General features: G+C 45.3%; 1 protein-coding gene across 2 annotated transcripts in view; it reads right to left on the reverse strand.

Moving 5' to 3' along the window:
• Window positions 1-10,689: 10,689 nt before the first annotated feature.
• The window catches only part of XPNPEP1 (X-prolyl aminopeptidase 1), a 30,151-nt gene continuing 18,976 nt past the window's right edge, over window positions 10,690-21,864 (reverse strand). For both annotated transcript variants that reach the window (XM_040563878.1, XM_040563877.1), the window contains exons 10-20: window positions 21,772-21,861; window positions 20,601-20,651; window positions 19,428-19,486; window positions 18,685-18,762; window positions 18,083-18,154; window positions 16,215-16,275; window positions 15,305-15,374; window positions 13,991-14,164; window positions 13,062-13,138; window positions 12,274-12,372; window positions 10,690-11,249 (exon numbers count right to left, since the gene is read on the reverse strand). In XM_040563878.1, coding sequence (XP_040419812.1) covers window positions 11,121-11,249; window positions 12,274-12,372; window positions 13,062-13,138; window positions 13,991-14,164; window positions 15,305-15,374; window positions 16,215-16,275; window positions 18,083-18,154; window positions 18,685-18,762; window positions 19,428-19,486; window positions 20,601-20,651; window positions 21,772-21,861 — 960 coding nt within the window. In that variant the 3' untranslated portion in view covers window positions 10,690-11,120. The remainder of the gene's footprint in view (window positions 11,250-12,273; window positions 12,373-13,061; window positions 13,139-13,990; window positions 14,165-15,304; window positions 15,375-16,214; window positions 16,276-18,082; window positions 18,155-18,684; window positions 18,763-19,427; window positions 19,487-20,600; window positions 20,652-21,771; window positions 21,862-21,864) is intronic.

Consider the following 21,864-nt stretch of genomic DNA (forward strand, 5'->3'; position numbering starts at 1 on the left):
CCCAAAAGTCACCCTGAGCCTGGGGGACAATGCTAACTGAAGAGCAATTTGTGCTAGGCTCCAATTCAATCCCTGCCCCATTCACCAGGGCAGAGCTTGTGTAGGTCCTTTGACCATTCTCGGGCAGATGAGGAGGGCTCTCTGGAAAGGCTGTTCTCCCTGGGCTGTTTTCTCTCTTTTAAAAGCACTTTTCACGTTGTCAAGTGGTGTGAAAATGTCATGGAGAGCTGAGAGTCTTATTCGATACACAATGTACAGAGCAGGGATGGGCCATGCTGTCTCACTCATAGAGGGAGATTCCTTTGCACACGAAGTCTCCAAGTGACACTGACCCGTTTTGTTAGGACTTCATGTCCAACTCCCTGCCCACCACCACCAGTCTCCTTCCTGGCCAGCTTTCTGCCACCAGGTAGCTGAGTCCCAGCCCCAAACCCACCCTGGACCCTTCATCAGTACCAGCACTTTCAGTGCAAACGGTGCTCACTCTCTGCACACACAAAAGGCTTGCTGCAAGGTAGTGAATACAAGGATTTTACCCACTTGTTCTTTCTCCCTCCTGCTTGTCAGAAGCCAAGGAACCAGACTACAGTTTTGCAACACGTGGTCTGTGTGCTTCCATCCAGCCTTCGCATTTGCATGTTCCTGCCTGAATTAATCACTTAAATTAATGCTTGCTGATTTTCTCACGTCAATAAATGCACTGAATGCAAAACAATATCATCCTTACAGTGACTATTTCTAGCTCTACAGCTACAGATTAAAACAAAATTTGCTGATGTTTCAAAACCAGCAAAATCAGGCATCTGCAGTACAACTTCTGATGCTAAGTAGACTGTTACTAATGATGGGATGGCTTGTACTAAAAATTACATGGTTATTACTTTTAAATGCTTGACCACAGCAGCATAAAGCTCACTTGCTTTGCTCTTTAAAGGTAATGGGAACCTGCTGTACTGCAGGGTCATTATCAGGTTGGTTGTAATGCTGGTGCTTTTCTGGTGCCATCAAGTGTCTTCTCTTGATTCAGCATCTGGCTCTTTTCTGGATTTTTACAATTCTTCCACCTTAATCTGGGAACCCATCTTCTTCTCCTGCTGTAGGTCTAACTGGGCCCAGATACTTCAGCCTACAAAGAGAGAGGACAGTAGAGGCAGGAAACAGCAGGCCAGGTTGATGAGAGCAGGGGTGCTCCTGCACAAAGCCATTCCCTGGGGACAGCCCCACTCTGACAGTGCCACATCCCCTGCTGGAGCGTTGGCTTGGCCTGGTCTCCATCACTCTGTCAACACCATGGTCAGTGAGCTGGCCTGCACTGTGCAGCCCTTCGCGAGCCAGAAGCAGAGTGCATTGTGCTGACAGTGACTAAAATGAAACCCATGTGATTTTACAGCTTGGCCTGGTAGGGTTCAAGGTTTATTTTTACTGAGAGCTGACAGTTAAAGCAGCATCAGCTCCCAGTCACATCGGCTGCCAGGCACAAGCCCTGTCGCCGACCCTCAGCTCAGGGCCCCGGCGTGTGGGGTCACTCACTGAACCCAAACCTGGTTAAGAGAAGATAACCAGTGCTCTGGGAGCAAGAGGCAGCACACAAAACATTGTCTCTGTTGATATTTAGCCATTAAAAACTGAGTCCTGCAAAGCTGCCTTATAGCTACGCTGAGGCTTTAACACAAAGTGGGTTTGCAGCTTTTGGCGGATAAGACCCTGCGAGGAGGGGCGAGGGAGGGGGGTATCCCTCTGTCAGGCTGCTCCCTTTAGCACAACCAACACGACTTTCAGGGGAGCATTTTGCAGGAGAGCTTATGTTTTAGCCTGGGCTTCACAGGAAGTGGCTATCCCAAAACAAGGGCAGTCCGGCCTACTGCTTCCTGCCCAGTGCTGGGGGTACCATTTCTCTCCACCAACCTCAAATCAGACACCAGGGACTAGAAGAACACACACCTCGTGCATCTTCTCTGCTGCTCATGTTTCTCAGAAGCTGCACAATCACAGCATCAGGAATTTTTTAGCAAAATGTTTGACTTCAGTTGTGGTTTAGGGTTTCAGCCAGGTTTCTTCAGGTTTTTGCCCAAAAATATTCTAATGCCCTTTCAAAAATTGTCAGAATGCCTTATTCAACCATTTCTAAATGGAAAGTTAGCAAATTGTTTTTCTTAAGAAATTAATCCAATTGGCTATGTTTAATTAGAGTTGTCAGTATTTACAGATCTTCTGAAAATGAAATGTTTGATGGATGTCATTTTTTCAGCCCAATAATTTTTCCAGGCTTTTTGTTAGCAAAACTTTTCCTGGCTTTATCATCTCATCCCAGAGAAGAATTACCCTACAAAATATTTTCAAAAAGCAGAAAAAATAATATTCCCTGTTTTTCCCTTGTTTTGACCAACTCTGAAATTGCAGCAATCGCGGCAGCGCTGTGCTCACATGCCTCTCACAGGAGCTCAGGCTCCTGAAGGAGAAAGGGAATGCTAATTCCAGGGTTGACTTTACTTAATTAAACTGAAGGAATATTTTGGCAAATGACAAGGACTCTTCCCAGACCCCACCCTGACCAAGCTGTGCGTCGAAACACGCAATTTGATGATCCTTACTTTAGCAAAATGACTGCCAGGCTTTGTGACCCAGCAGGAAGACAGGCTATTAACGAGTCAGATATTTATAGTGCGGATGTCAATAATTCGGACTATTTAATCACCGCTTGCTTCGATTTGTCCACAGCTCAAGCAAAGGAGCAGGCTGTGCCAAGGGCAATGGAAGTGCACGGAGCTAGTCTCGGGTCTGGGATCTGGCTGTGGGTCACTGGAGCAAGCATCCATGTCAAATTTCCTATATGCATATGTGTCCCAGCCTCCGTGTTAGGCAATTGAGTCATGTACTTAATAAGCCTTATAATTAGCTAATTACCTAACAGTGAGTTTCTGATGATCCATCCCAGCATAGACGCTGGTCTAAAAGGTGCTCAGAGGCAGATCTCTCCAGCACACCTCCCAGCACAGCTGTTCAATGACAAAATGCCCCCCAGATGTTTTTGCAGGACCCAGCTGCCTTCCAGCTGTGCCCTGCTGCTGTAACGGGAGGAGACAATGTGCTCAGGCTCCCACAGCATGCAGCACAGCCCTGCACCCCTAAGGTCCTTCTGGGGACTTCTCCCCACCTGCAGCACCCAAAGGACTCCTGGATTACAAAAGCAGGACAGAAATACAGTGATATTTTGCCAGACTCCTCTTCTAGCCTTCAGCAATCTGCAGTTTAACAGTCTGGAGGGAATTTTTTTTTCCTGGATTTGCCCTTCAGCTATTTTTTGAATCTCTTTAAGCAGCCAGCACCCACAACCACAGCAGAGGTCAGCTCTGCCTTGTGGGAAGCCCTCAAGACCTTCCCCTCTTTTGAACATCCACCTGGAAAACATCATTAAGCATCTCCAATTTCTTGCATAAGAAGCACATAATGGTCCCAACGTCTAATCAAGCCATGCTGGATTATCCATCCTCCAGCCATGGCTGGATCCTGTACATCTGCTAATGCTCAGCAATGTGTGGTCTTAAAGGAGCTGTGGGTGGGGATGGGAAATACTTGCTTTTTTTGACTAATGGCACAGCATATATTTTGCTTGCAAAAGGCCTCTCAGATATGAAGTTTCACAAATCTTATGGAAAGGTCTTTTCTGAGTGCCCAGAGATGGTACACAAGCTAATCCTGTAGCACTGAGATGATACAAGCACACCCCGAAGAAATGAATAATTGAGGGCCAGCCCTAAATATTAATAGCATACAAGGGGGAGAAGACACTTTCCTTAACTTTGCACTTACCAAGCTGCCTGTTTGGATTTGAGCAGAGATATTCTCACAACCGTTCCAAGCTCCTTAAAGCCCCTCCTAGAAGTCTTTGGAGCTCCAAACTAATGCTACCTTCGCCTGAAATCCCCCAGCTCATTTTCTATTCAAACCTCAAGAGTAACACAGCGGTGTTTATCAGAAGACGTGATCCAAATGCAAATGGACACGGAGGACTCTCACTGAGTCCCCTGTCACACACACAGCAGCATCTGCATGGGAGAGAGGATGCACAGAGCCGAGAGAGAGGGACTGGGCGCGGCGAGCTGGGATGCCTTGCCAGGGCTGCTTGACATGATGCTGGGGTGGCAGAGGGGATACTGAAGGCCCTGGTTGACCTTCTCCAGCTGGCTAATATTCATTTTGGGAGTGGTTTACAACATGCTGCCCCAGCAGGGACCATATCCCCGCCTGATTTTTAAGCAGGAGCAGACCAGGGCAGCTCTGTGAGTTGCAGAGGCAGGGGCAGGCTTCATGCTCAACCCCATACACTGCCCCAACAATGCTGCAAGAAAGGGCACGTAGCTGAGTGCCCACACAGGAGCACGCCCGCCTTCTGCCTCCGCAGGCAAAGATTCCTGTGATGCCAGAGCCGGAGCAAGCCACTGGCAGGTACCTGACAAATGACGAAGGATGCGATTGGATTTTTTTTCTTCAAACTAATCTGAGAGCGGAAGTGGGGCTCTGCAGACAGTGCATTGCGGGTGCGAGGCAACAAAACTCCCCTGCAGCATTCACCAACCCCGGGCCAGTACAAAAATAAGCAATGTATTAATTTAACAGAGAGAGAGAAAAAAAAAATCTCTATTCTTTCATATGACTTAGGCTGCTCTCTGCTGGCTCTGTGTGCTCTGCACACGTTTGGGGTCAGAATCACCAGCAGCGTTACCAGCACTAACATTCACGCCCAGATCAAGCCCTGGGAGACATGGGGTCCCCTCCTCATCTGCCACTGGCTTCGTAGAGTAATTTAGACCTCTATCTTTACAGTTTTCTGACCTAGTTTCTGTACCCTGCTATCACCTCTCATTCCATGTTTTACACCTTGCTGACTCAAACGGCCTGGTGTGAAGTTCTGACTAATTTCTAGGTTATCCTAATAAAATCTGGAAAGGGCCTTCATGAGACAACACTCCAAATGTTAGGGGGCTAAAATACCCAAATAAAAGAACTTTCCACTACACTTATTTACATTAAAGCATCTCTGTGAGGCTCCGTGACTTGTAGACCTGACTTCTTTCCTGGCAGCAGTAGCGGTGTGGCAGCACCCCTGCTGAGGAAGCACGGGGCTGGGGCAAAGTGCATTTAACAGCAGGCCGCATTTGGCTTGGTCAGCCTTGGGAAGCAGAGAAACGGTCATTTGCAGCCAACACTGTTTTTGAGGATGGTTTTGAACTTTTTAGAGATGGCAGTGTGCCAGGCGCTGAGGAGCACTGCCCCAGTGGAGCCCCATGGGAGCTGCAGCCAGCCCAGCCCCAGCCAGGTGCACCAAATTTCAATGATCTGAGCCCAAACGTGCTCCCCCTCTGCCTAATGTTTTGCAGGTGTTTGACCATTTACATCAGATCAGCTTCAGCTTTGGAGGGCTCAGCGGGGGTTTGTTCAGCCACCACCTCCCTGTGTCAGCCCCAGGGGAAGGATTTAAGTCCCTGTTCTCAGACCCCTCTGCTAGCCTCCTGTCCCCCAGACAGGCCTACTGCAAAGGGCTGTGGCTGGAAAGCTGTCACTTCCCCAGCTGACATGCCAGGGACATGTCCTCACAGAGGCCCTACCACCCTCACTGAGGGCCAAGGCCACCCCATCTGCCTTTTCCCCTCTTCCTGGCCAAGCCCCTGAGCCCTTCCCTTGTAGCCTTCCTCCAACAAACACAGTGGAGGGGACCAGACCGTCTGATGTTTGGACAAGCAGAGGCCAATGGCTCCAGGTCTCCTTGAGCCCTGCTCCCACCAGACCGTGAGGATTCACCCACCCTTTCTGCTCAGTCTTTTCTTTCTAGGGCACTGCGGGTGAACCTGGCTTGCTTGAATTCAAGATACGTTACTTGTGACCAAAAACATAACATGGTGTAACAACCCTGGGGTTAAACAACTTCTTCTCCCAGACAGCCAGTGGAACGTGATGGTTAAAGCCCACCTCTAAGCGTGGTTTTGCTGATGGCTCATCTCACAAGTTCCTCCTGAAGGAAGAACAAGAAGGAGCTTGTGGGCAGCGATCAAGGTACAGCTGCTCTTCAGCAGCTCATTTGGAAGCCCAGCCAAGGAGAAAGAGCAATTTGAGTAAATGAACAAATAGGTCTAAAATGGCCTCAAATAGCTTTTGGCTGTAAATTAGAAGACACCTAACAGTGATGTTCTTGAGTCACTTTGCACAAGGCACAAGCTGAGGAGGGAGCCCCCCATGCATGCTTTTACAACGGAGCCAGGTGAGTTCATAAAGAGCTGCCCCCAAAGCCCTTCCTCCTTATGGAGCAATGCAGAGAAACCATAAGAAACAAGGTTTTTTATGGGGTCAGGCAGCATTATGTTCCTGTTTTTTCCCTATGCTAATCCTTATCAGACAGCTGACGCTTCACTGCCTTGCAGAAGCAACTATGTCCATGGGCATCCGCCACATCCCAAATTTAGAACACTTTTTAACAAGCTAGGAGAAGCAAAATAAACAGCACTTGATCTGCGAAGCTTCCCATTCTTGACAGCGTCCCCAGAGGTGGTGAAAAGCTGAGGAGATAGCTCCTTGCTTTAATTGGTACATTAAAATTCTTCCGAGCCGCTACACAACTGTTAATAGGCAACTTAATTAAGTACTAACCAAGTTCATATTTCCACCCTCCAGAGGCTCTTGTTTCTTTTTTTTCTTTTTTTCTTATTACAGCCAAAGCCATAGGGAGTTTTGTCCTTATCATGTAAAACAAGCTGAGGGCACTGACACCAGACAATTTATTTAACTTCTGATCTCAAGACACCTCCACCAGATGCCCAGGCCAGCACTTTCTTCCATAAAAAGAAGACTTGGAGAAATGATCTGTCTCCTTTTGCCACTCTACAGCAAGGGGTCCTGCTGTCCCCGTTTGAGCAGAAAACCTTCAAAGCAGATTAATTACTTCCCACAAGGCAGAAAAAAAGGGAGCAGACCCAGGACTCTGGGAACAAGGTGCGAATTGCTACAAGTCAGCAAAAATAAATGGCGAAAATCCTCAGCAGCAGCAGCAGTCGATTCACCCCTGCTGGGTGCCAAAAGGAGCCGCTGCCAGGCAGCGACAGCTCCTCTCCAGACATCGGGTGTGAGCACACAGGCGTATTTTAGGCAGTCGCATGACTGAGGAGCCTCCTTCAGCCTCTCAAGAGCACCTCTCAAACTCAGTGCTGCCCAGAGACCCCCCCAAGGCACCACATGACAGAGAAGTGGCAAAGGAAAGAAGGTGCCATCTCCTGGTCCTGAGAGCTTCAATACCTGGCTGCTCCAACCACCTGGCTCTCTGTTGCTATCCGCTGAAGGGATCACAGGAATAAGCCCCAACATCATCGTAGGGTAACTAATTCCCTGCGTGCAGCTTAAATGTCAGGCTGGTTTGATGGGGCCGCCAAGGAGGTCCTCAGCAATGGTGTTCTCAGTTTTCCTTTTCTTTCTAAGGCGAGGCTGGGGTAAATCAAAACCTGCTTCAACAGCTGCCATGTAAAGTGATGGGTTTAATAGTCATGTGAACAAATAGTGGGGTTTCCATTACAGGTGAGTTATGAGCCATTAAAGAGAAAAAAAAAAAAGAAGAAAATGGGATTTCACTGCTGCCAGGCACACTTATGGTAATACCCGCAGACAGAGGAAGGAGATGTGACTGCAGAGAACCCAACCAGTCTGCCAGGTTAGGGAGTGAAGGAGCATTTGTTGCTCGAGATGAATGAATATGAATCCTTCTGCTCAAGGAGAAATGCTCTATTTGTCTCAGAAGCCTTGTACACCAACAGGCACATTGCCAATGCATACGTCATGATTCGTGACTGAATGGTGAAGCTGATGGGGATTTTCCTCCCTGAAAAATAGGGTCTGTCTCCTGCTGTACCGTTTTTATTCCAAGGGAAACAAAGGATTTGATAGCCCCTAAACACAGTTATAGCATAGCTGGAGATTTCTAGCACTAACGTTACCAAACAGCTGGGCAGGGGACAGTGAGGGAAGTGCTCTGGCAACACAAGTCAGGGCGGCCATATAGACATCAAGTATGGTTTGGATTTGCTGAAGCATTGTCCCATGGGTAGAGACAGAAGCAGAAGGTGGTGGTGACAAACTGCCCCTTTAGACCCTGGGTTGAATGAAAGGATTAAACCAGACAGGCTTGCCCCAGCAAGCACCCCTTTGAAAGGGACTGTACGAGGAGCAGAAATGTGCCTCGTAGCATCATCCAAAACTGGGAGACACTCGATGGGTTAAAAAACTGCAAAACCACATGGGTTAAAAACAGACCACTAAGTGTATTGTTGAAAATTCCCATTCCTCCCCACACTGAAAAAAAAAAAAGCCTCTGTGGAAAGAAAATAATAACAAAATGAAATAAAATGGTAATTTTCATGAGAAGCATAATCTTACAGTCATTTCTGTGGATGGCACATACAAAAAGAAAACCTAAACCCGACAGAAACTTGCTCTCTTTTTTTTTTTTTTTTCCTTTTTCCAGCAGAAATGAAGAGAGAGACCACCCAGGAAAAGCAGACACTAAAGAAATAAATCGAAACCTGGAAGAAAAAAAAAAAAAGCCAAGTTTAATTTTCTGAGAAAGAAGTAAAGATCTCCTAATTGGGACCAAGGCAGTGCAGCAAGCTCCCTGCAACAAAAGCCCACGGGGTCAAAGTGGCATGGGGGGATCAGCTGGGGGAGCTATGGACAGGAGACATCTGCTGGGGCTCCCCAGGCTGGTGCCTAGAGGAGCTAAATCCGGATTGCCCCATCTCTGTCCCTGAGCACTGGATGGACTTTGGCATGGGAGAGGGCCAGGAATTTCTGGGATGTGGATGGGAACCACCCTACTTGGTGTATGACTGTAAAGAGGGAATCTGGGTGGGGAAAAGGTCTAATAGGGCATTGTTGGGTTTGAACAGCCCAAAGTGCTGTTGGAGTCAAATCTCCCCTCCCCACTGAGGTGCCTGAGCCAAACACAGTGTCTGCAGGTTTGAGACTGAGGACAAAAGCTTCCTCGGCTGCTCTGCTTCACCCTTTGGTAGAAGTCATCCTCTTCTGCATCCCTTGGGAAACATTTGCCCTGAAGGCTGAGCAAGGAGAAACCTACCCTTAGTCTTTGGTCTTTGCCAGGACAGCCGGGATGGTGTTGTTTGGATCATACAGAGCCGGCAGCTTGGACCCCTCGCGGGTTTACACTGACCACCAAAGCTACACCTGCATGAACTTCCACCATCACCCTGGAAAGTGGCTGCCTGCCCGTGGCAGACATTGGCTCACGCAGCCTCACTGCACGCACAGTGATTTTGCAGGGAAATTCCCCTTTTGTCACAGTACAACCCGCTCAGATCTGCCGCTCGTTCTTTGATCCTGTAGCACAGTCAGTACCAACAGAGGTAATTTGGGCAAAAACATTTCTTCCACAGGTGCAATCTGTTTTAGTTGATAGCACACACTCCTGAGACACTGGGGACTGCTTGATGCACGAGCAGGGTTTCCCACAGACCCAGCTGAAATGACAGCTAATACTTGCGTACTTGCAGGTGGTAGTGGGAAACCACGTGGATATTTAAATACATATACATAGGTGCAGAGGCTGTAGTGTCAAAACAAACTTCTAAACCACTTACTGCACTTTTATTTTTACACTTCCTTGGATAGCATAGCTAGGAGACCAGGGAACATTATAACGTTATTTCCTGGAATGTTTCTCTTCCAAGTTTTGTTTGGCTACACGGTACTGCTTCCAATTTCTACATCTCTTGAGGGATATACCAATTTCATGCTATTTAACAGAGATTAACATTTCCCTCTTGGAATTATGAAAATTATTTTTTTAAAAGAATTATCTGTATGAACATTTCCATTTGCACGGACCATTTCCTTAAAATGTCAGGAAAGTGAGTTACTATTACCCAACTGTCCCTTTTATATCTAGTACTGAGTTTTAGTTTGATTGAAACACTGTGGGTAAACGTTAAGAATGTTGCCTTTAGTAGGTATATTCTTACACCACCATTTGACATTATGGACAGTGCTCTGATGGGGCTGCACACAGTGACTTTCCAGAAGATAGCTGAGAAGACTGCAAGCAGAGCATTCTCCCTCCCGGCTGAAGGCTGGGAAGAGCCCAAACCTGCATTTGCCTTGCAGTAGTTCACTTAACCACTAGATGGCTTTGTGCACTGCCTAGCACAATCCAGAGCACTGCTCCTGGTGTCCAGGGCCTGACTGACTTTGTGCCGAAGTTGCAAAGAGGCCTTCCTTTGTCCATTGCATGCATTTTTTTTTATTTTTAACTTAGTAATTGCCTTGCGTCCAGGAAGAGCTGTAATTCCATGATACTGCCCACACATCCTGCACTGCCCCGGGTTATAGAAGTACTCCATGAATAACAATAGACAGAAGTAGTGGCCTGGGTGCTCCACAGGCACAACGCTCTGCCAAGTGTCACTGCATCCCTTCCATGATCTGTCACAAAGCATAGATAGAAGTGACAGCTCCCGCCAGGCCTTTTCATAACATCTGCCCAGCTCCTAGCACAAGGCAGCTCTATACACATATATGCAGCTCTATCTCTTCACTGTCCGAGCAGGGTGCACACAAACGTGGAATTATCTGGTCTTTGCCCTCCAAGCTGTCCAACCCAACACATCACTGACTGCAAGGGAAGCCAGACAGAGCAAATAACGTGTTGGAAACTTTTATTCAGTAATCAGTCCTGCTGTGTGGGTAGCATCCCAGCAACTAGAACCCAAGTATGTAAAAATACTGAGTTTTCATAGTGAAAAACCACACCATATAAAATATTCCAGTATTGTCTCTTAAAACCATTATTTCAAGAAGACCCCTGTTTCAAAGGCAACATGCTTATTTATTTTGTTTGCTTTCTATTCTCAACCTCCCCCCTGCTCAAAACATGTTGACAGTAACCCTCCTTACCCCCACACGTTACCCGCAAATTCTGGGGAGGAGGAAGACACTAAATGAAATCCCCCTTCTGATTTCCAAAGGTTTATTGACGAAATTTCTCCCAGTGGTGTCATGGGCCAAGATGACGTAGATTACAGTGACACCAAGCAGTCCTGATGTTCCCTGTATTGAAGACAACCGTGGTGCTACTGAACTCTGATCAGAGGCTCAGTCTCCCGGATGAGCCATTGAAGAGCTTCAAGCCGACCTTGCCTCTCCAGCTCTGCCCCAATTACTTCCCGGCACTTCTGATGATAGTCATTCACCCAGTTCAACTAGAGAAAGGGAGATATGATATTCAGCATGAATGCAGAATAGCTGGTGCCTTTATAAGTTGTGTATAGCCAAAGACATTAGTAGGCCACTTTGAGATGGGCTGTTAGGCCAGGATGGGATCCTGTCCCAGAGACAGACCTCTAATACGTGGAAGTGACTTGTGAATTTGATGAGGGTAGGAACTGAAGCAATTAGTCCTGGGTTTTCAGAAGAGCTAAGGTTCAGTTTAACTGACAAGTATTTAAAGTCTCTGCAAATCACTGCCTCCAGCAAGTCAGAATAGCTACCTTGGCACAGTCTAGTAAATAGCTTTGCAAATTTGTAACTCTGAACAATGCAGTGATGAGATAGGATTTAGCCTACTGATCTCAACAGGTAACCTTGAGGCAGATGGATCTTGGTACTGTTCAGTCCTCTTCAGAAAAAGGAAATGCAAACTGGATTATCATTCAGAAACTGAGGACAGACTGAAGTAAAGTGGACAACATGGTAGAAAACCAGGATGAAATGTGCTATTGGTAGTGGGAAACTTGAACAGAAAGCTACAGTGTAAAGCTCTTCAGGAAATAAATACTGCTGAGCAAGTAGAATGTCTGCTCAGAGTCCATATGCACTGATAAACATGGCATGGCTAAATGGGACCGACCATGAGTAGACACAGACAGCAACATGGGACAGTCATTAGTATAAGCTTCTGGGGAGACAGCATGGTAGTCTGACAGAAGCAAACGAAGGCAAGAGTAGGAAAGAAGACTACATGTACCAGCAAATACCATATCAAAGGAACTACCAAAAAAACATCACTAGTCTCCTTGCTGCCCTTATCAGAGTGATTTAGAAGGGAAGGACCTCTAGAGAGGTCATCTAGTCTACTCTCCCACTCAAAATCGGATCATTTAAAATTAAGTCAGATTCCTCAGGGCCGCTCTCTGAATCTACCAGGTAGAGCAGAGGCGAGTGGTTCTTGTAAACAGAAATGTTTCTAGCATAAATGCGGCACTGGAAACTTACTGTTTCACTTACCTCTTTTTGTGTCAGCAAACTAACATCAATCATTTTTGTCTGGATTGGAACCAGGGTTAAGGGTTCAAAAGTCAGGCTCCCTCTGTTTTTGAAATTGTACTGCAACAGAAACACAAATGGGGTTGCAAATTCTTAGAAACAGCTCTAGCAAGATCTTACTCTTACGTCAACACCAGACAAAAAAAACAACCTTGTAGCATTCAGATGAGAAGGTAGCAACTTAACAGTATTTTTTTCCCTCATATATCAAGCAGAGAATCTCAATATAAACCACTGTCATTTCTTTCAGTGGTCACTTCATAAAGGTTATGTCCCAGGTCACAATTGCACAGAACTAGCCATATGGTCATTTCCAGTTCAGCATTTCTAAAAGCATAACCCAGACAGACCTGCAATTATAATGTCAAAATCTGTCTGTAGTTTTGGTTCTACTGCCAAGGGGGACTCTATCAGAGATAAAAACCCTGACTTGAGAAGATCAACCAGCAATGATTCCAAGGGGCTGCATTACAGATGATTCTTGTCTTTGACACCCAGACAGAAAACATTTTAAAACAACTCTCACATACACGTTTCAACCTATGGAAACTGCACAAGCAGAACCGTCTTCTGTGTCCCCATTAACAGGGGAGACAGAGAATCAGCCTTCGCCAAGGCAGGGTTTTGGAGAGCAGCAGACTTGAGTAGGATTCAACTATCTGCAGCATGATCCCACCTCAAGTTCCAGTACTCTAAGTTTTACAACCACTGACTCACGAAGAAAGGGGCATCTTCAGTAGGTCACTCACCTTGGTTTCAGCAGGGATCACAAGGACAACATTTTCTATTCGGATCCCAAAGGACCCATCTTCATAATACCCAGGCTCTGCAGAAACAGACAATAATTAACTAAGACACACAGATACACTGTGCAAATACTTATTTCCTATGGCTAAACTTCCCCTTCATTGCTTTAGTTTGCTGAGGTCGCTAAACAATCTTGACATCAGGCACCCAGAGAAGCAAACAGATTTCTGCCTACTTAATCTGCACAGAAGCCCCGAGCAAGGTGACAGCAGAAGTTCTCAGAGAGGAGAAACCAGACAGCCCTCGAGCTCAGAGAGTCTCCTTCCAAGTCAAGAGAGAACACCAAGTACACGTTCCAAGTACCAGAAACGCAGAAAATCTTCATCTCTTTATGAGAGGCAGGTAGGAAACCTCTCCCCTGAAGTCATCTTATGAGGGTGTTCCCTGACTCCCTGAAAGAACTTAACAGCCCTGAAGGAATGCAAGTGTCTCAGCAAAACCCAGCAGGCTGTTAATTTACTACTGGGAAAGTAAGGCATGTAACGATATAAAGAGCTGGCTCAAATAGCCCATAGCAAAGACAGAATTATCTCCTGGTGTCCATCTAGTTGAGTAGCCAGCTCTTCCACTGCAGGTGAAGGCAGCCTGACAGAGCTGGGATGGTCAGCAGCACAGCTCTGCTGAGGTTTGCACTGTACAGAAAAGGAAGCAGGCCTGCAGAACCCTGCAGAACCGCAAAGATGCTTTACTGTGACAGCTAAAATCAGAGGGTCTTTACCCAGAGAGCTTAAACAATTAAAATAAACCAAGAAAGCAGGGCCAGAGCTTATGATCCCATCCTCCCTTTCCACCACTATCAGATTTATCCCCTCTGCATCTTAAGAGCTTAGTCCCTCCCCTTAAAAGCCAGACAATCATCAATGTTAAATACCATCAGAGACAATCATGCCGGCCTCCAAAGGTTCATCTGCAAAGGTTTTGTAGCTAATGCCACAAGGACCCTCATGTACGTTTAGGAAAGAACCAACTCCATGTCCTGTTCCATGCAGGTAATCCAAACCACAGTCCCACAAGGCAGAGCGAGCAAAAGAATCTAGAAGGTGACCTGCAAGCAAAGGGGAACAGACACAAATAGAAAGAAAACTTTATCGAGTCAGGCTTCCTCAGAGACTGATAGTCACACTGAGGGCTCAAAACTAGAAAATGTGCAAAGAAAAATAAGGAAATTTAAAAGGAACAAAAAACAAATCATTGGCTTGTTGGAAATTACAGGGCACACTTAGACTGCCATTCAAGTCCATTCTTATCTAAAAAGCCCCTCTCCTTCCCAGGTTGCACAGCCTTTCTGTTTTGCTGCTTGCTCCACTGGGGTTTTCAGGAAAGAATCTGGTGTTTAAATAGTGTATAGTGAATTCAGTATCTTTCTTAAAAGGTAGCTGTGCTAAGATAACTCAAAGTGGAAGATGTGATAATTGCATTTGGTGAACAAACCAGGCAGCCTTCTTGCCTGGATGCCCAGTCCCAGTCATTTCAGGCTGTTTCAATCAGTGTAGAGGATTTCCATTGCCTGCATACAAACACCAAGTCCACATGTGCAAGTTCTGACACCCTCCAATTTCAGTTGGAGTTTCTCATGCCACTACCCAGCTGCTTTTCCTTCACACACTCAAGAATGCAAACTGGAAGTAATTCTACAAAAAGGCATCTCGATATCAGGTTTAGGACCAGGGAGAAAACAGCTTGCAACATTCACCAGCAGTGAATGTATATTACAGCTTCTCCTGCACAAAATCAAAACAGTTCCTCTGTGTGTCATTTTCCCAAGCTGCTCACTGATAAGAGATTCCGCATTAACTGGAAGACAATTAGCCAGTTCTTTTGAAGCTGGAAAGTGACCTATCCCTTTGATAAGGCTGTGAGTAAAGCATAATGAACACAACCAGGCCACGGGTGTATTACAGTGCCAGTGACTGATTAAAGTCGCCATCACCCTAGAGCCATAGCACTCTGAACACCCTTCAGACTTCCCCCTCAAATTGTTTGGTGCTTGTTGCTGCTGCTGAAAAAGGGAGAAAAATCAATAATCCAGAATCCAAAATGTTGTGTTGGAAACAGACACAGACAGTTACGCCAACATCTGCCTAACACATCTGGACCTGTCACTCATAATGCTGCTCTTACACCACTTAATGGCTCTTCAGAGGTCACCACCGCCATGGTCAAGCGCTCCAACTCACCAACCTACCTTTGGTTCCATTTGGGAAGATGGCTGCACTCACAGCTATGTGTCCCTTCAGGACATAGGTGAAGCATTCCTGCCAAAGAAACATGTACCATAAGCAAGCAAGGAGAGACAAAACATCGTCCTTCCCAGTAACAGAAAGAAAGACTGCATCTTGTAGCAAATTCCAGATCCTCTGCAGAGACCTACTCATGCTCTCCTGTGACTGGCAATGCCAAAGCAAAGCACGAGCAGAAAGTTTAAATTGCTCTGAAGATCTTTTTCAGCTAATATGCAGAATGTGTCACAATCTCAGGCTGCAGGCTTAGCAGCAGGATTCATCTGACCTACATGATTCATTTTCTTTGTGGCTATAGCTTTACTTCCTGAGCATACCCTACAGCATATTTTCATCACTGAGCAAACTACAATGATGAAATAAGTGTTAATTAAAGAAACAATTTAAAATAAACAAAATTACATCACTGAATTTCCAACACGGACCTTCTCAGAGCAGTCAGACTGGATTTTAACACAGTACACTAGACATTAACCACTACTGCAGCCCTGCATTGGATACTGAGCTTTATGCTACATGAAACTCCTATAACTCCCATGTTGGGCAGCCAGTAATGGGTATCCACAGCCCACTGATTTTATTATCTCTTAGAGAAGACATGTCATTTAGTAGATGAGAGGTGTGCATTTTATGATATGAAAGCGTCACTCTCTAAATTGCTGGTGTTTTGAAAATCTGAAGTCTGACAGTCTCCTTTTCAATCCGCAAAATGCTGCCACTTTTATTAGTAAAGAAATGATACCTGATAGATCCCTTTGACTATGTATCAGTAAGGCACGTCACTAAATTTAGGCCATCGTGGTTTAAGCATCTCTAGTAAGGGTCAGATTGCAAAATACTGAGATACCAACTTACCTTTTCATAGGCTGATGGTGTGCCAAAATGCATTGTCCTGGTCACATCTGTTGTACCATCTCTTCCAGAAGCAAAGAAAGACGCAGGAAGCCAAGGAATGGAGGGGGGGGGGAAGAAAGATCAAAGTGAAAATGCACAGAAAACCCCATCAGACTGCAGAAAAACGGACTAATCATTGGGTAAAGTTATCCACTCTGTGCTACACAAAACTGATGCTATAAAAGTTCCCAATCTCAAAAATTCCTGAACACACACACGCATCCCTGATGCAACAATAATGATTTACAATTCAAAATGTTATCTTTCATCCATAAGGATCCCAAAGCTCTTTTCAAATTATAATCTAGACTGCTCATAAACATCAAGTTAATTTGAGGTTTAGCAGCTGGTACCTGCCCATTGAGAACAGGACAGAAAAGGCCAAATTTATTCTATCTGTATGAAAGGTGACTCATTAGCAGCTTAAAAATATATATTTATGCACAAATTACAGCTACCAGCTGAGGAGAAGGAAGTGCAAGTAGGTTGTGTGTCCTTTTCATCCTCAGGATGCTTTGTGCTACAAATTATCTATCATTTGGATACGGGTTAGTCTGAGACATTAGAAAATGGCTCGAAGTTCCTTATGCAAATATTATTTTGAGCCTGTTGTGAAAAACACAAAGGGTCTTGAAATAATGGGTTTCCTCTGAAGCACTCACTGCTGTGCCAGCACTCTTCCCCAGCACACACTGGCCATGGTCACAAAAGAACTCACGGTTTAACTTCCCAGCAGTGACAAGCTGAGCATCCCTGTGACAATGCCACCATAAGTGCCATTGATGTCCAGCTTGCATTTTATTCAAAGGGCTGCTTTTCATAGTGGCACTAAGGAAATCATTAATTAGGCCATCAGGAGGGAAGGAGGGGAGAGGGATCTCACTGTAAAAATCTTATCAAAGGATGTCTACATGATTCATTTTCAAGGCTCTTCCTGACTGACAAAACAAAAAGGCATAGCTCTAAAGACAAAGCTCATATCAAAGGAGCAGCCAGGTCCATCTTGTATCTCTCTGAACAAACTATTTCTCATCTATTTACACTGGTTAAAAACACCCCTTCTTTCATTTTCCAAGGGGTCAGAGCTACACAATAAACAGCTGCAGAGACTGAGGCTGCTGCCAAAAAAAAAACCACAGCAGAGAGTGAGTCAGACATGATGCCTTCCCAAAAACACAACTGAGACCGAGTAGCCACTGGGATAAGAAAACCTGCTCGAGTCTCTCTCTGGAAAGGCAGAGAATCCCACAAGGCAGTGCCGTCCTGCTCCTTTGCTCCGTCTTGTCCTGACCTCAGCATCAGCCAAATCATTACCTTCTGCCCACATCCTTACTCAGCTTCGTAGGCAGCCTATGGCTAAACCTGGGAAGCCAGGCCTGCTCCCTACTCCCTGCAACTCTAACATGGATGTGCCAGTGAGCAGAGCTGCAACAGACAAACACGTGCCACCAGCTGAAGCATATCTACCATCACGCTGTCAATGGGATTCTGGGGAACAGCACTTTTGGATCTCATCTCCTACCCCAGGCAAGGCTAGTCAGCAGCCCTAGTCTGCTGCCCGGAGCCTAGCTCGGCGCCTTCTGGCAGGGATCAGTCACCCAGTGACTGTGGGGTTATGAGTACAGCATCACACTATCATCACACGTACGATAGCATCACACATACATCAATCTCCTTCCACAGGGATACAACAAGCAGGCTTTCTGTGAAATGGCACTGTAGTCAAAACCACACTTTGCCATGTTTGCCAGAGGAACTGCGAGCTGACCCTGCAGGGAGGTCACTAGGAGCAAAAAATGTAGCTGTTCAGCCCCATCCATCCCACTCACTTGTACTGTGCTCCCGAGTCCAGGAGGTAGATCTCGTTCACAGACAGTGTTCTGTTGGTCTCAGGAACTGGCCTGTTCAGTTAAAGACAAATGGTTTTGTTCCACCACTTTAAGGTCTCCAGCCCACATCTGCAGTCCAGAAGCCGTACCAAGTGCAAGCTTGGACGCGTCAGCTCTGATTTTTTGTGGCAGTGATAGAAATCCAACATATGCTCAAGCAGGGTTCACACTGAGGAATGTATTTTCTACAGTGCATAGCACTAAAGTACAAAGAATAGCTTTGTTGCTTCCAGGAAAACCCTCAGCATCTGTTCCTGGACACACTGCAGAATAACTTGCACTTCATATTTGTCCGTCCCAGACTTCTACCCCCAAATAGCCCTTTTCTATGGCCCCTGGGCAGTTCAGCATCATAAGACGTGCATGCTGCCAGCAGGAAGAGATCTTTGTTTAATGTGTGTGGAATAAAGCAAGATGGCAATCAACAGCGACTACATCTCCCTGGAGTGAGATCATACTCTGTTGTGATGCCACAAAAAGCTTGACAACTCATCCCAACTATGTTTGCTGAAGGATGAAAGAAGCAGCCATGTTTCTCTTACTTGTAGTGAATGATGGCTCCATTTGGACCTGTGCTCGATATAGTAGCAAAACTCAATTCAACGAAGTCTTTCTGTTGGCTGAAAGAAAAGATTGTGATCAGTACAGCACGAGCAAGAAGAGCACACCAGGCACCTGCAGTGCCCCATCCTCAATTTCACTTCCTCTTAGCCTTCCCTTAGCCTTGAAAGCCACCTGGGCAAGAAACACTTGAACAAAAGAATAGTACAGATCCAAATCCTGTTGACCCAACCGTGTGGAAGCCTGCTTTCCACCTCCACCCTTTTCTTACTAGTAAGAAGTTCACCACCCAGACCACCCGGGGAAGAGATGTCCTGAACTATTTCTTTGTTACTTATTTACTTATAGACTTTTCTGGAGGTCCTGTTATATACAGACTGGACTATCTCCCATTACAAATGTTGCTCATTCTCCACCAGAAGAGGAAATCTAACTCTTCCATGAACTCTTGTGTGGTAAGAAAGCAACCATCTCATATTTAAGTGTCCTAATCTGCAACATTCCTCTTCGCTGTCTTGGGAGGAAAGTGGGACCCAGTGGGCTGGGACTTGTACCTCCCAAGAGACCCAATTCTTCCCCAGCTCTTTCAAATGTTCAAAGAAATGCTGGAGTTATGATTTATCCTCAGGTAAAATATATCTGTGAGTGAGCAGGATTTCTACAGAATAAGAAAGGATAAAAACGCCACCAAGAAAACACCCTCACAGGGGGATTTACATTTTACCTGCGAAACTCCTCTGCTTTGTCTGCAGCAATTATTTCTGTCACTGTTCCCTTTGGAACCTAGTGGACAAAGATGCAGGTTGAATTAGTACACTAACTGGCAAAGAAAATGCTATATGCCGCAACACTAGCCCCCCCGCCTCTGAGTATTATGAAACCCAATCTTGAAGTGGCCTGTTTCCAGGTTTTCTGTCCTCATTCCTCAGTAATGAGGAACACAAACCCAGCCGTATCGTGCAGGGCGTGCGAGAAGCAGGAAGCAGAGCTGGTCAGAGCAGGATTGCTGAACCTCGCCTAGGGAACAGCTGGTGCAGTATCTACTTCGCTGAGATATGCACAGAGTAACATCTCAGAATGCAACATCTCCTCACACACACATCACAGTAAGTGTAAACAGTTCTCTCCATTTCAACAGCCCATGCTATTAGCAGAAATTTTATGCCTTTAATCTAGAGATGGAAGCAGTTGAAGGAAAAACAAAGCATGGATGTCAAATTTTAGGCATTTACTAAATCAAGACCTGCAACCCAGAGGGACTGAATCAACTTGCCCTGCACTGGACAGGAAAAGAGATAGGTCTCATAACCCCTGAGGCAGGTTTCTTGAGTTACTCAGACATGTAAAAAGGTACCTTCTGGAAGTCAAAGCATATCCATAGGTGAGTTCAATGGACTTAGATATGCAGTAGCACAAGCAGCACAGCTTAGTAAGCGACTGTGCAACACCTGACATTCTGCACCTTCACTGTGTACTTCTAAACCAGAAGAAACATGAGTAATTTCGCTTTATCCCAGTTTTACTGTACATGGGCATGACCAAACCTCTCCATTCATAAACACCAAATCTGTTAATTCTGCCAGAAGATATTTCATTTTACTTTATGATTTGCACTAACAAACCAGCACAAGACAGTATTAACACTACATTAAGTCTGTTCACATCGTTCCTCACCTGCTCTGGCTTTGGCCTGTACAAAATAAGTGGGAGTGTTTTCAAAAAAAATGTCTTAGGCCTTGGATGGAAGTATGATTGAACACACACACACACACACACCAGAAGAAAAGCCATGTACTTCCCCATTTATATCAAAGGGGCTATAAAGAATATAAAAAATTCCATGCTAATGACAAATTTTACTTAATAAAATTTCCAGCTTAAAAAAGTAATACACTACCTCCTTTTCCAGCCAGTTAAAGAGCTCACACAGGGCAACAGCGTCTTTAACCTATGTTAAAATAGGCACAAGAAAAAAAAACTAAGTTTCAGTACAAACACTGTTTTTGATGCAAAGCAATTCAACCTGCAAGTTTCAGAAATACAAACTAAGAGGTAATCTGGAGTTTTCAGCTTCTGCATCCTGCAATTACTGCAAGCATTGGAAATGTACCAGGACAATTAAATAAGCGTTAATACAGGTTTTCTGCTGCGATGTATCTTACTCTGAAGAATTACCAAGGATTCAGCAAACACTAGCTTTATCCCACACATCATTTTCAGGTCTCTTTTACACACAAGATCTTGCATTTCAGCTCATGGGAGGTAACCACGCAACACAGTTGGCCATGAACAGGGGAACAAGATCTCTGCACAGTACAAATATTTTTACTTCCCTTTAACTGACAGGGTAATAAAGCATTGAAGTAGGAAGTAGCAGATCCCAAGAAAATAGCAGCAAATAAGGGACAAGCCCAGAACTGCCAATGCTGCTTCAACTAGCACATTTGTCCTGTTGTGAAACCTGCTGCTTGGAATTTAACAGGAAATAAATAAAAGCAAACTTCAGCCCTACCATGAACCTGTTTCACAGGCAACTTCTTTGTTTGAAAAAATGTGAAACATCCTGGGAAATCAGACTCACTTCCAAAGTGTCGTGATGAAGACACGAAAACGGAGTGCTTTGAGGACACAAGCTGCTTTTGAATATCTTGGCCTGTGTTTTGCACCATGTGTTAAAGAATTTCTCTATGTTCTTCAAGCCATGTTTATTCAAGTCATAATAATTTTAAGATTCCAGTGAGACCAGCAACAGAACTTGCAAAGGGGAGAGAAGATCCCTTTGAGGGTTCATATTCTAAATAACACTTCTCAAGCCTACGTGGTCTTCCAACAGAGCAAGGTTGGACCCTTATGTGATTAGAATGTTGTTCTTCACTCCAAGGGAACACTAAACAAGCAAAAAGCTGCTTCATCAGCAATAGCCATCCAACATTTTTAACCTGACGTCCAAATTAATATATTTAGTTTTAGCATTTTGGATTAAAAAAGGGAAAATTCAATTTATTACCCCAAACATAAAGCAAACCTCTTGCCATGTGCAAGAAGGAGGCTCTCAAGGCTTCACTTACATGTGCTCGTCTCATGCCTTCCGTTTCCGACGCGTTCTTCACAGCTTTTGCAATGCAGATGGGGGTATATGGGGTGAGGTATTGGTAAGCCTG

The sequence above is a fragment of the Cygnus olor genome, chromosome 7, assembly GCF_009769625.2.
Source record: "Cygnus olor isolate bCygOlo1 chromosome 7, bCygOlo1.pri.v2, whole genome shotgun sequence".
NCBI classification, from domain to species: Eukaryota; Metazoa; Chordata; class Aves; order Anseriformes; family Anatidae; genus Cygnus; species Cygnus olor.